The sequence below is a fragment of the Nyctereutes procyonoides genome, unplaced genomic scaffold, assembly GCF_905146905.1.
Source record: "Nyctereutes procyonoides isolate TBG_1078 unplaced genomic scaffold, NYPRO_anot_genome, whole genome shotgun sequence".
NCBI classification, from domain to species: Eukaryota; Metazoa; Chordata; class Mammalia; order Carnivora; family Canidae; genus Nyctereutes; species Nyctereutes procyonoides.
In genome coordinates this window covers 17,508,613-17,522,464 of record NW_026575020.1, presented here as the reverse complement: position 1 = coordinate 17,522,464, position 13,852 = coordinate 17,508,613, and the positions used below count along the sequence as shown (strand labels likewise).

At 34.6% G+C, this 13,852-nt stretch overlaps 1 protein-coding gene across 8 annotated transcripts in view; it reads left to right on the top strand.

Moving 5' to 3' along the window:
* Positions 1-13,852, top strand: part of BCAS3 (BCAS3 microtubule associated cell migration factor) — a 594,925-nt gene that overhangs the window by 276,762 nt on the left and 304,311 nt on the right. For all 8 annotated transcript variants that reach the window (XM_055337273.1, XM_055337276.1, XM_055337244.1 and 5 more), the window contains 3 exons: positions 6,152-6,276; positions 8,910-9,075; positions 10,992-11,092. In XM_055337273.1, the coding sequence (XP_055193248.1) occupies positions 6,152-6,276; positions 8,910-9,075; positions 10,992-11,092 (392 nt within the window). The remainder of the gene's footprint in view (positions 1-6,151; positions 6,277-8,909; positions 9,076-10,991; positions 11,093-13,852) is intronic.

Sequence of the window (13,852 nt, the reverse complement as noted above, 5' to 3'; positions counted from 1 at the left end):
GTTTTAGCAGAGAAGTGGAGATGGAGTAACAAATGTATGTTAAATAAGAAAAGTCCATTCCTTCAACAGCTTATGTGCTCCTCAAATTTAAGCAAAAGCACTTGTCAACCAGAAATGATTTGAGGTTGAAACAAGATTAAAAGAGCCAGATTAAAGAAAGGGATATATGAAATATAGTAGACTTTTAAATCATTGCCTGTCTTTTAGAAGACTGCTTTGTGGTTTGTTTGATGCCATCGTTAGCTCACAAGAAACTCGTTTTTAGTCACTTATACTAGCCTAAAAAATCCTCCTTTAAAATACGTTCCTTTACTAGTGGTGCATGTTTTTCCCATTAAGATCTTAATGAAACCTCAAATTAAGGCAGCAAAATGAATATAAATTTGACAACTTCTCCTAGCTTGTTTATAAGAGCTTCTTTGTTTTAACAGTTTTTGCTATTTTTCCATGATATTTAGCATTCAACCTGAGAATGTTTTTATTTACTGTTACAAAATAAAGCATCCTGCCAAATAAATATGTTTTTAGTACTTCCAGTTGCAGGGTAGTATTTGTATTTTGGAAGAATATGAAATTTTTATAGTTCCTCTTAAAATGTAATGGACATTTCGTACATTTTTAAATTATTTTCAAGTTGCAACCTTGTATTTAGCTAAGATTTTACTTTTGATAGATTACAATTTCTACTAATTCTTAATTCTTTGATAAACTTGTTTGTTTAGATTCATGCAATTGCAGTGGGTCAGTTTAAAATAATGTTTTTCCTTTTGATAATAAAACAAGCTTGTTGAAAAGTTATACGGATCATCTTCGACATTTTAGGCATTTTATACACTCTGGGGATTATGCACCCTCCAGGATATTTGAGTCTGAATGACTGTGTAAAATATTGTAAAAGAGTCACACGTATAATATTTTTTAATATAGAAATTTTAAGGAAATAGCCATTGTGAATTTTTTAAAATGGATTTTGCTTTCAATATTATAAATAAGTAATAAGTATTTATTGAGCTCCTAATGTGCATGTAGTATTATGCTTAAACTGCTGTTATTTTTTAATCGCTTATCAAAAGAAAAAACAGATACCTGATAGTTTAGACAAAAGTAGCCCATTTGAGCACATCCTATACTCATAACCTATGTTTGTGTTATATAAAAACCTTAAAGAAGAATTAAAATTTGCAAATCAAATTATATTTAAAGTTTTAATTAGCACTGAGAATATTCCATTTATATGTAAATAGTTCATTTAAACTAATCTTGTTCTTTTGAGAATATTTAAAATATAAATTCATTTTTGAAAGAAAAGATTTATATAGAGAAGAGAATCTTATTTGTAAAATTTACATAAATCTGTTAGGTCTTTAGGAATAATTTGTAATAGAATAATTTTAGGTATATTAATATCTTTAAAATATAATACTTTCAGTTTCCCGCTTAGTTCTTCTTTTAGAAAAATAAACTCGAGAGTGAGAGAACACTTCTAAATTCCTTTTAAAAGCTCAGTCACACTGAGGTATATAAAGAAAGATTTTTCTTCTTATACACAAAGACATTATACCACTTGTAATTCTTACAGCAATATTATGTCTAACATTTAAAGTGGATTATTGAGTGTACCCTTAGGTTCTAGGAAAGGAAAAAAAAAACGGTGCTTCTATCTCACTTTAGTTCTTTCCACGCTTGTGTCCTTCTGAACAAGGCAATGGACCTCACTGCTGCTTTTCATGCCATCCGCAGATACCCCACTCATGTCCTACTCTATGGGACGTAGTAGATTTACCCAGATGGACGTAATTTTAAAAGCAGATATTATTAGAGTTTTGCTTTTTTTTTCTCTTTGCAGTAGGGTGTGGAGAGAAAAAAAGGCAAGAGAAATTCAATATGTTAATCTGACTGGATTACATAATACAGTAAAAGCCAATGGGTAACTTCAATAGTCTTTGTAAGTATTTTGAAAGATATTATAATGTTAATGTCCCCAGAACTCCCGATGGCAGTGAAAATGATTCTCATGCTATAGTTAGATGGTTAAGTCTCCCAAAAGGAGTGACAAAAAGTGAAACTCCTGACTTTTAATTTTAGTACCTTATTTGTTCGGTTTTGTTTATGTTGTTACTTCTTTGTATATTTGTTTTACTTTTTATTACATTGTTTTCTTGTACCCAGTTTAGTAAATATATGTTAGAATTATTATTTTGCCTGATAGGGTGAAAGTTGAATTAATTCCATTTTTCTTTTACACGCTGCTCACAAGTTAAGCCAGATTTTACTTTTCATTTTTGAACATGAGGCCATCTATGATGGGCTCAGGGGAGTAAAGAGCAGGAGTTCTCAGTAGAAAGGAGTTCATCAGCTCCATAAGTATGTTTTATTCTTATTTAAAATCATGATCAACACAACTGAATTTCTGGACACCATATGCATTGAAATTTTATTTTTTATATCAGACTATTTAATAAATAAATGAGGGAAGGCCTCCAAACATCCAAAAGTATTCTTTTCAAAATTGCAGTTGTTTTGTAATGGGATTTATTAAACCCCTTTTGGGGAATAAAGGGAGATGTTGAGAGGAAGAAAGAAAAAAGGATAGTATTGGAATGCTTTCTTAAAATGATTGGGTCACCAATACATAAGTGATCATGATTTACAAGGCTAATACTTTTATCTTTTGTTTCTTCCACATATACATCATTTGTCAGTGTTTTATTTTTCTGCCAACAAAAGGTTATTTTGCAATAGAAATATTCTGGGTCACTTTGGAAAAGTTCAATCTGCTTCCATTCAAAATTCCTTGTTCGTCTTTTTAAAACTTAGGATAAAGGGCAAAGTAAGTCAAAGTGAAATTTTCGCCCTTTGGGTAGAAATACTTTATTAGTAGTAATCTTTTCTTTAGGTTATTTCTCCTTTTAATTTTTCTGAAAGTCTTCTGGACACATGCACATATTTTTATGTTCTGTTTTGTTAAATACCACAGTCATTCCAAATGTAGATTGATGATAGAAATGACTTGCTATGATATGTTCACCAAATATGCTCCCTCCACAGTACACAGTACATAGCACACAGCACTACTCCATGTAAGAGGTAGCAAGTTATTCTCAGGGATGAAAACTTTTTTTAGGGGGGGAGGGGCAGAGAGAGAGGGAGAGAGAGAATCTCAAGCAGGCTCCATGCCTGGCACAGATCCACCTCAGGGCTCAATCTCATAACCCTGAGATCATGACCTGAGCTGAAATCAAGAATCAGATACTTAACCAACTGAGCCACCCAGCCACTCCAGGAATGAAAACTCTTTTAATCACTTATTAAACACAAACTTTTACTAATGTGATTTATTAAGGGCCCATCAGAGGAAAAAGAAGAAATGTATAAAAATGAAAATGATCATTTTTTTACATTTTTATATAATTTTAAGCACACTTTTATCATAATATACTTATTCTCTTTGGGAAATAGTAAGTTTGTATGAAATAATACAGTGTTGATGCTTTTTAGTTATGTGTTCAGAGCAGTTATGCGTAGCATTATGGAAGTGTAAGAAGTTTTAGCTTTTGACTTTGATTAGACTATTAACTAATAAACACATACACAATATATTTTTGCATGGCCAATGACTAATTTGATATCTTACCATATTTCTACTCTTTGTTATTGAGGTAGCTATCTTGCCTAATAGCAATTGTTTTTCAAGTCTGTTTGGGAAGCATAATCTCTCCAAAGAAGTGTCATACCACTTGTTTTCTATCGTGTTGCTTACCACATGCCTTAAAAAAACAAAAACAAAAATAGTATTAAGTAATTTGCAAAGAGCTTTGAATTTGTCCCTGTGAAGCTTATTTGTACATTATAGTATTATTGTTCCCTGATGGTGATTCTTGTAAAAACACATAGTGGATAATTGGAACCACCTTTCAGCAAGTTCTGGAATGGTTTTTTCTCTCCTTCTCTCTCCAACCACCTCCCCCCCAAACTTCTAAGGGTTAAAAATTACCAAAAGAAGTAAAAGGTGCTAGCTATAGGAACTTACTAGCTCAGTGATAGTAGTTCAGTGATGGAAATACAGGCTTTGAAGGAGAATTTACTCTCTAAGGTATTACAACAGAGTGCATCATAACCAGGAAAGATAATCTGATGGCAATTACCCTGATACTGAGGAAAGATACGTGTTTGTTCTGGGGTAGGTGGTGGGGGGTGTCTTCTTTTCTGTTGGTAGGTTATTGTAGTTGTGGCAGATGCAACCAGGAAGACATGAAACTATTTGTAAAACCAGATTCATTTCCTCACAGAAACTTTAAAAAAAAAACAAAAACAAAATTGTGTCTTTATTCCCTGTCAGTGGAAGTCTGAGTGTGACGTGTTGGTATTTTGGCATGGGTGTGGTTTTTAGAAGTAATGATGTGAAGTGATTAGGAAATGTTAATGATGGAAAGAAGAGGCTTCTTTATATATGGCAAAGTGTATTACCATAGATGTGGTACAAAGGGAGAGTCAAAAAGACCAATCAATCACAGTGGCCTCTGATCCAAACTCTTTGCTTTCCCTAGCAGGAAGGTATCAGAGCAGAAGGCTGGGGAAACAAATTATGTGGAAGACTATATCGAGTGTCATAAGGACCTGGAAACTGAGATTACCAAAGCACAGTCTGATGTTTTTGAAAATTAGTTGAAGGCTGTGTGCCATATAGAAGACAGTTAACAAGCACTGTTGAATACCATGATATGGGAAGGCACTGCCCTGATTGCTCTATGCACATTCCCTAATACAGTGGTTCTTAAATCTGAGCATGCACCAGAATCTCCTGGAGGGTTTGTTTAAAATAAAATAAAAAATACTTAAAAAAAAAAAAAAAGCCCAGATTATTAGGCCCCACCTCCAGAGTTTGGGGTTTGGCTTGATAAATCTTTATATATTTGAGAAGTTCTCAGGTGGTACTACTAGCCAGGGAGCACACTTAGAGAAAAAATAACAAATATAAAATAACAAATAACAATGCTTAAGATAACCCTACAAAGTAGGCATGACTGTTTTTATTTTATGTATTAGCGGTCTGAGCTCTGAGAAGTTAAATAAGTCAACCAGAGTCACACAGCTAATAAATGGCGGCATTCAGGTTTCTTCTAGACTCCAAAACCCAATCTTTCTCCACCCTTTATTCAGAGATAAAAGAGATAAAGGATAGTGAACAAAAGAAGGTAAAATAATGTTATTTGACGATGGAGACTGACGAGCAGAGTAGGAACATCAGAACTTTCATTCCCAACTGGGCTGTGATCTCGACCAATATGCAGTGAGGCTATTTTCTGGTGTATGAATGAGAGAAACCTTACCACCATTTATCCGAGGTGGTCAGAAGAATTGCCAGTGAGCTTTGGGGAAGCCTTTGCCAAATTCAAAGAGAAGAGAAATAAGAGGATTTCACAGAAGATGAAAGGTTGATATTAGAAGTTGATAGCATAAAAGCTAATTTGGGGAAAACAAAGAGGAAAGCAAGTACTTTCTTACAGTAGTTATGTCAGTTACTAATGTGTCCTCAAACATGTGAAGAACAGAACAGAAATAGACACATCATTTTCACCCATGAAAAAAATAAACAACAAATAGGAAGATTGGTGAATATAATTGCATTGGAGCATTCAATCTTCTCCTCCTACATTGTCTAACTTGTATGTGGCATTGTGGCTGAACCATTTGCAGGGCTCCATTCTGTATCATTTCATTATTTTCATACATGCTGTCTCCAATCAACTGTACTGTCAATCTCACATCTTATATATCAAAATGAAATAATAAACTATTTTATTATTGTGAGATATTTATGCTAATTCTTGTTGTACTTTAAAATCTCCAGAGAAATGTTATCCATCTGAAAAGAAGTGATTTGGATTTCACCAACACATACTTCAAAAAGGGGTTGATTTTTATGGTTTTTATATGTTAACCATTTTGATAATATTCTAGAATTCTGCAATAATTTTACTTTTATGGCAGAACACAGTCTCATACCCGCAGTTGTTACTTAAGTCAAAATGCATGTCCACATTGAAGGGTTTGAATACTTAGGGGCGGAATTTTAAGGAAAATAGGTCACTATCTTGAGGTCCGTGATTCCATCATGGTAATTTTTCTTACTATTATTTTATTTTTTAAGCAAAGTTAAACCACCTCCACAAATTTCACCCAGCAAATCGATGGGCGGAGAGTTTTGTGTGGCTGCAATGTTTGGGACATCCAGATCATGGTTTGCAAATAATGCAGGTCTGAAAAGAGAAAAAGGTATGTAGATTATTGAAGCTTAACTTGACACTTGTAATTTTTGTTTCTTGAGGGAAATTCATAGTAGTTTCCATGAATAATCTCAAACCCAGTATTCTCTGAGCCCATTTTTCCTTTCAGGTAGCATGTCTTTCCTCAGTTCCTCAAGTATCACTAAGGAGAAAAGCTATCATCCTCTCACTATAAATATGAAGTAAATTTCCCATCTGAATGTCTGTATTTTGTTCTGTTGGTGACAGTCTACCAGAGTCCTCAACATTGTTAATTCCATACCACCACACATTTTTACATTATTTTATATTTACATTTTTATAAGCTGATTCCATGGCATTGCCTCTGAGATGTGGAGAGAAAAACCTTTGTTATCCCTATTTTTAGAGACAAGGAGCTTGAGATCAGTGAATTTGAATATCTGAGCTAAAAGCACCAGTTAGGAGGTGATGGTATCAGAGTTTGAACCCAGATTTTCTAAAGCTCCATCTTGACTTTACAAAACAAAGAAACAACCAAGAACAACTTTGCCATGTTATAAATTAAGAGATAAAAACAGGCTCCTGCTCAGAAATGAGTTGTCTTTTTTTTTTTTTTTAAGATTTATTTATTTAAGAGAGAGAGCACATGAGAGTGTGCACACACACACAGCAAGGAAGAGGCAGAGGGACAGGGGGGAGAGAGAATTTCAAGCAGACTCCATGCTGAGTGCAGAGGCTGACTTGGGGATTGATCCTATGACTCTGAGATCATGACCTAAGCCAAAATCAAGGATTGGATGCTCAGCTGACTAAGCTACCCAGGTGCCCCTAAGAGTCATATTTTATGGTAACCACTGTTCTTTGAATTTATATAGAGTTGTGTGTGGTTTTTTTTTTTTAAGATTTTTTTTTTTTTTTATTCACAAGAGACCGAAAGAAAGGCAGAGACATAGGCAGAGGGAGAAGCAGGCTCCCTGCGGGAAGCCCCATGTGGGACTCGATCCAAGGACCCCAGGATCATGCTTGGAGCCGAAGGCAGACACTCAACAACTGAGACACACAGGTGCCAGTTGTGGTTTTTAAATCCCTGCTTCGATCATCAAGATCAATACCTACATTTTTTTTACATAATTAACTGCTTTAGTATGTTACTCCTTATTGTGTGTAGAAGAGTACCTACATTCGTGGACCAGGTATTTAATTTTGAATGTTAGAATTGTGCCCTTATTATTTCAAGCACTATTAAAGTAGGTCACAAACTGAGTTGTTAGCGAAGCACTTCTCTGCCCAGCTCCACAGGCTGTATTGTTCTTGGCAAAATAGCCCTGCTTTACGCTTAGTATTGGCAGTCAAACATCAGCCCTCTCCCTCGTTATCGCCTTTCTGTGACCCTTTCCTTGGAAATAAGATCTCAGGCACAGCAGGTTCTTTGCCTAAATGGGAGAGGATACAGTAAAGTATGCAGGCCTTCCATTTTCTTATCCTATCTTTATTTTTTTGTTACCTCCTTAGTTTTAATGATGCTATCAAAATGACTTTTTGTTACTAGTTAAAACCCTCTGTGAAGCTCGATTTCAAATGCTTCTCCGTTCTCTTCTAATTACCCTTTTAACTTACTACTCCTTTATGTCCCACTGACTGGTCGTTAGCCATTTTCCCAAATCAGCTGTAATTGATTCCACTGGCATGGAGATAAGGTGACCCACCCAGCATTCATGAGCGATTTTATATGTTCCTAGGTTTACTGTAAAACCCAAGATAGAGGACTAAACCTGTTTTCGTAGTGAAGACATGTGTACTCCTTATAAAGTCATTTGATTAGATCCATATTCAGCACCTGACCTTAAAGTATGAGTGGTCTTCATTTACCATAGAGGCCAGTAATCCCATGAAGAGGAAGGCAGAAAGAGGATTTTGGGGAGGAGGACGTGCTTTTTTATTTATTTGTTTTAATCTAGATTTTAAAGACAAAGTTTGGGGAGCCTGGGTAGCTCAGTGAGTTAAGTGTCTGACTCCTGATTTTGGCTTAGGTCATAATCTCAGGGTTGTTAGATCAAGACCCACATTGGGAATCCTTGCTCAGCCAGGAGTCTGCTGGATATTCTCTCCCTTCCTCTCTCTCTGTCCCTCTTCCCCCTCAAATAAATAAATAAACAAATCTTTAAAAAAAAAGAAAAAGAAAGTTTTCCAAGAGAAAGTAGAGCAGTTAGGCTGATTTAGGCATACAGAGAGCCTCTCATGCAGTTGAATTGGTACATCCTGTGTAACTAAATCTTATTTCATACAGTGTTCCTCTCCAGGCAGTCTTTCCCTATCCCACCTGATATCATTTTGTTAATGTGGAACAAATTACATTGCAGAAAAATACAAAAGGCTGTGAAATACTGTTTTACTGTATTAGAATTTTGAGTTTATTTTCATCATTCTTGAAATAAATAGCTTAAGATTTAAAAATATTTTGATAGCACAGAGATTCTCATATTCATGAGCATCTACTTCTAAGAAGCAGTCTTTAGGCAGGAGAGGCACCTCGTGAAAAATCTGCAGTATTTTCTCTCAACAGCCTCAGAAACAGACTGAAAGGTCAGAAACTTGTAAAAATTATTCTGTGTCCCTTTTTTGCCATCATCACACAACCAGGGTCTGTTTTTCTGTTTGTAGATCAGTCCAAACAAGTTGTAGTTGAATCTCTCTACATTATTAGCTGCTATGGGACCTTAGTGGAGCACATGATGGAGCCGCGACCCCTCAGCACTGCCCCCAAGATTAGTGATGACACCCCACTGGAAGTGATGACATCACCTCGAGCCAGCTGGACTCTGGTTAGGTAGTAACTCCTTCCATTGTTTTTAGTAGCTCTGTTGAGGTGTAAAATATTAAAAATGTACAGTTTGATAAAGATTGACATGTATGCAGTTGGGAAATCATCACTATAATTAACATTATGAATATATCTGTCACACCCAAATGTTTTCTTGTGCCTCTTTGTGGTCTCTCCCTCCTGTACCTCACCCGTTGAGCTCATGGCAACCAGTGCTCTCTGTCATTAGAGATTAGTTTATAGTTCTAGAATTGTATATAAATGGAATCATAGTGTATATACTCTTTTTTTGTCTTGCTTCTTTCCACCCAGCAAAGTTCTTGTGATCCATCCCTGTTGTTGCATATATCAGTAATTCCTTTTTTGAGATATAATTTATATGTAATATAATTCACCCATTTAAGTGAATTTTCAGTAAGTTCTGTACCCATCACCACAGGCAATTTTCATCACCCCCAAAAGAAACTCTATACCTGTTAGCAACTCTCTCCTTTTTCACCAAACCTTTCAGCCTTAAGCAACCACAATTTACTTTCTTTTTGGATTTGCTACTAAGAACATTCTGTATAAGTGGAATCATGCAAAATGTGACCTTTTGCATCTGACTTTCTTCATTTAGCGTAATGTTTTCAAGGTCCATCCATGTTATAACATGTATCCGAACTTCATTCTTTTTTTTGGCCAAATAATAGTCCACTGCATGAATATACCACATTTTGTGTCCATTTGTTTATCCATTTCATTTATCCATCAGCTGATGACATTTCCACTTTTTAGCTGTGATGATTATCCTAAGAACATTCATGTACAAATTTTTGTGTGATCATATGTTTTCAGTTGCCATATGCCTCCTTTTGAATTACTTTGTCCTTGCATCTTTGTATTACATTTTCTAGAACTTGGGTTTTTTTTCTATCCCACATATAGAGCTTTAGTGCTTCCCCTATTTGCAGTCTCATGTTTACTGAAAATAAAAAGTACATTGGAATGGCCATTAAGGGGACTGGAAACTTAAATAAATAGGTTAAAAGATTTCCTTTAAGATGATTCCCCAATATATGATGGCTAAACATTGTAGAAATGTTTTTAAGAATCAGAGACCTTCTCAAAAGTACATGATCATTAGAATCTTTATAAGCAAGTATAAAGAAGGAGAAATTAAATTCTGGAATAAAACCTGTTTGACACAGTGTACAGTGGTACAGAAGAGGCAGGAAAAAAATTCATCCTGACAAGTATAGAAGGAAAGAGACAAAAATGCATATTAAAATGATCCCTCTCCTTTTGACATTTTAAAATATTCTTATATTGATTTTTGGAGGCTCCAGCATTCTTTACTACTACTTTACTAGTCTAGATTGATCTGATCAATATCTTATTTATCAAGCTATTTAGGAGCAGGCAGATCTAATTAAAATTACTGCACCATCATTGTTGAAATAAATGGCTTATTTTGGAATTCAGATACTAATTAGGTCTATTATAAGTCAGCCATTCATTTAACTGTGTGGGGTTTTTTTAAAACCACTTTTGCCTGCTTTATTTTATTTTAAAATAAGCACATTCTGAGAATAGTGAGTTCCAAAAGTTGTCCAAAAGTAGGTAAAATTAGAGCTACTTAGTCATGACATGAATTCCACACTTCCTCTCCATGTAGTGCTTTGAATGTGTTGTCTACCCTCTTGGAAGGTCTTCTGCTGTTTAATATCAGCTCTATGTAATTGTATGACTCACTGCCACCTTTTTATTCTTTTTAAGCAAATGGCCTCATATTTCAGGTTTCAACACTCCCAACAAGTTCACTTTAATGATTACAAAGATAGTGTGAGTTTAGTATCAGTGTCTATAAGTGGTGACAGTAATAGTGATTTACATCCCATCTATTAAGCTTAAATATTAATATTCTTCTGCCATTTCCTTAGAACTCCTCAATGGAATGAATTGCAACCACCATTTAATGCAAACCACCCTCTGCTCCTCGCTGCAGATGCAGTCCAGTATTATCAGTTCCTGCTTGCTGGCTGTAAGTAGTTCTCATTGTTTTTACCTTCTATACAGTGTTTTGAGATTTCCTCTTAAAATGCTGACTTTTAACGCAGCCGTGCATATCACCATGGATCCAGAGGCCATAGGCCATAAATAATCAGATTGAGGCAAGTAAGATATTTAATATGAATGTAAACCAGAAGCCTTAGTGCACATTAAATATGCGTCTGGCTGTTCATATTCCTTGGCCATGAGATATACTCCTGCAATTATATAAGTTCATGAGGGTATATCTGGTGGTCTCAAAAGTTTTTTTTTTTTAAATGAGGATACTAGGATATAATAAACTTCATAAAACTTGGTATCTTGAAAAAGAATAAGCACATTTCACTGTGAAAAGTATCAGCAAGTTTTTCTTTTTGTAGATTTTATTTGGAACAATGAAGTAATGATTGCAACTCCATTGGGTGTTTACTTTCATATCTAAACCCTGAGGAGAACATGACACTGAGCTAGAAACAGCTTATTTTGTAGGGGAGGCATGGAAAGACAATTTAATATTTATTATCCAGTTTATGATCATAGAATTAAAAATTCTTTACAATTATAATTTAATTTTGTAGAATTGGCTGGATCCTTAATTTAACTTGAAGGCTGTGAGTGCTGTATGTTTTTAAGAAACTTCTTAAAAATCAACATTGACATGCTTTTAATGGAGTTTTGTTGTATTGAACTTACTATCTTGCCTGGCTGTTTTATGCAGCATGAAGTAAAATAGTTCTAAAACTATTTTATTTTATGTTTATAATATGTTACATATTATACTTGAAACAAAATTTACTGACTTTGCTTGAAATTTCTGAAACTTCATAATTGTAACTCATAGTTGGCAGTCTTGTTTTCTTATAAAATTGATTCTCCAGCATGTATTTACTGAGTGACTTCTATGTGTCAGGCACTTGTGATTTAAACATGAATAGCATGTTGCTTCTGTTCTCAGTTCACTAATTTGAGCATTTAATAAAAAAGTAAAATGAACTATGAATGCAAAACTTTAGTTGCTAAAGCCCTTGTAGTGGGGTATATGTAAGTCGTTTTGGGTTCAAGAAGCAGTAAAAGTTAGGTTTTAGGTTTTTTTTTTTTTTTTTTTTTTTTTTTTTATGAGAGACACACAGAGAGAGGCAGAGACATAGGCAAAGGGAGAAGCAGGCTCCCACCAGGGAGCCAGATATAGGACTCAATCCCAGGACCCCAGAATCACGACCTGAGCCGAAGGCAGATGCCCAACCATCAAGCTACCCAGGTGCCCCCTGGTTCTAGTCTATTGAAGCACATATATTTAATTCTTATCATTTGAATTAGAAAAAAATGACATTTATATAATATCAAATTAAAATCATAAGAATGCTTTCCCCGTACCTCTCAACGCGGATGAAAATAACTAGTTGTTAAGTAGAGTTGAATCAGAATTAATTTTGGTTTGGTTTGCTTTTTTTTGTTATTTTGATATCTTGTGATTTATTGTGTTCAGTAGGCAAACAAATAGCAAGTCCCAGATATATAAGACAAAGAGGCAAAAATGAAATGCAGCTCTGTCCCTTAATATTTGTGTCCCAGAAAATTAAGCTGATTGGCATTACTTGATTTTAGCAACTCTAAACACCTTTCTCTAATTTTTAGAATTACAGAGGTCCCCAGGTGCACAGTTTAAGAATCACCTCTCTAAAAAAAAAAAAAGAATCACCCCTCTAGGCAGTAGCAAGCCACCAAATGTTTTCAGGCATTGGAGTGACACTATCAGAACTTCATTTTAGAAAGATCATTCTGGTAGTGTTGTTGTAATGGTAGGTTCAAAGGAGGGGAGTGGTATCAGGGGAGGGGTGTGGACACTCAATGATCCTAGGGAAAGATGAGAGGGCTTTAATGAAGTCTGTATTACAGAGGAGACAGGGCAAACCTGTGAGATGTTGCAGAGATGGAATAGAAAGGAATTAGAGATAATTTGAAAGAAAGGAGTCACTGATGATTCTATGGTTTCTAATTAAAATATGTCATATAAATATGTTTCATGTTAGACCATTCCAAGTGGACTAGCTAGCATTAGGACAAGGATAAAAAGGTCTGAGTTCCCTTTCCAAATCACCTCTCAATAATTTGATAAACATAAAATATTAATAGCAATACTTGCTCTTTATAAAGGTATTGTTATGGTCAATGAAGGGATGCTAAAGTTATGTAACTGTAAAAAAAAAAAACCCAAACTAATAATATAGTATATTGTTAAATAACTGACATTTAAACTAAAAAAAAAAAAAAAGAAAAAACTCCCTGTAAAACAGTTTAAGTATTTTTCTGCATCTTTTTTCTTATCTCAAAAGTATTGATTTTCAAATAATAGACTTCAGAGACTTAATAATGGAATACCTATTCTGACTGTGATCTCGTCATGTTGTAGTATGTACTATGTAAGCGATGGGTGTAATATATTTGTTTTCTTTCATTTTGTGAAATGTCACTGAGATAATTTAATAGTTTTTTTTTAAAAAAAAACACCTAAGAAGTAGGTAATTTTGTAATAATTATTACACTACTTCTTTACATTGATGGTAGAGACACAGAATTAGCCTGATTTTGAAGTCCCTGTTTTCTTACATAAAGAAAGACTATTTGATTGGGAGTCTTGGACATGCCATATATTACGGGACTGAAGCAATTAAATATGCAAAAGATGGACATCTGCGTCAGAGAAATAAAAGCTTGAAATACAATTGGTAAAAGCAATGCTGGAGCCAGTTTA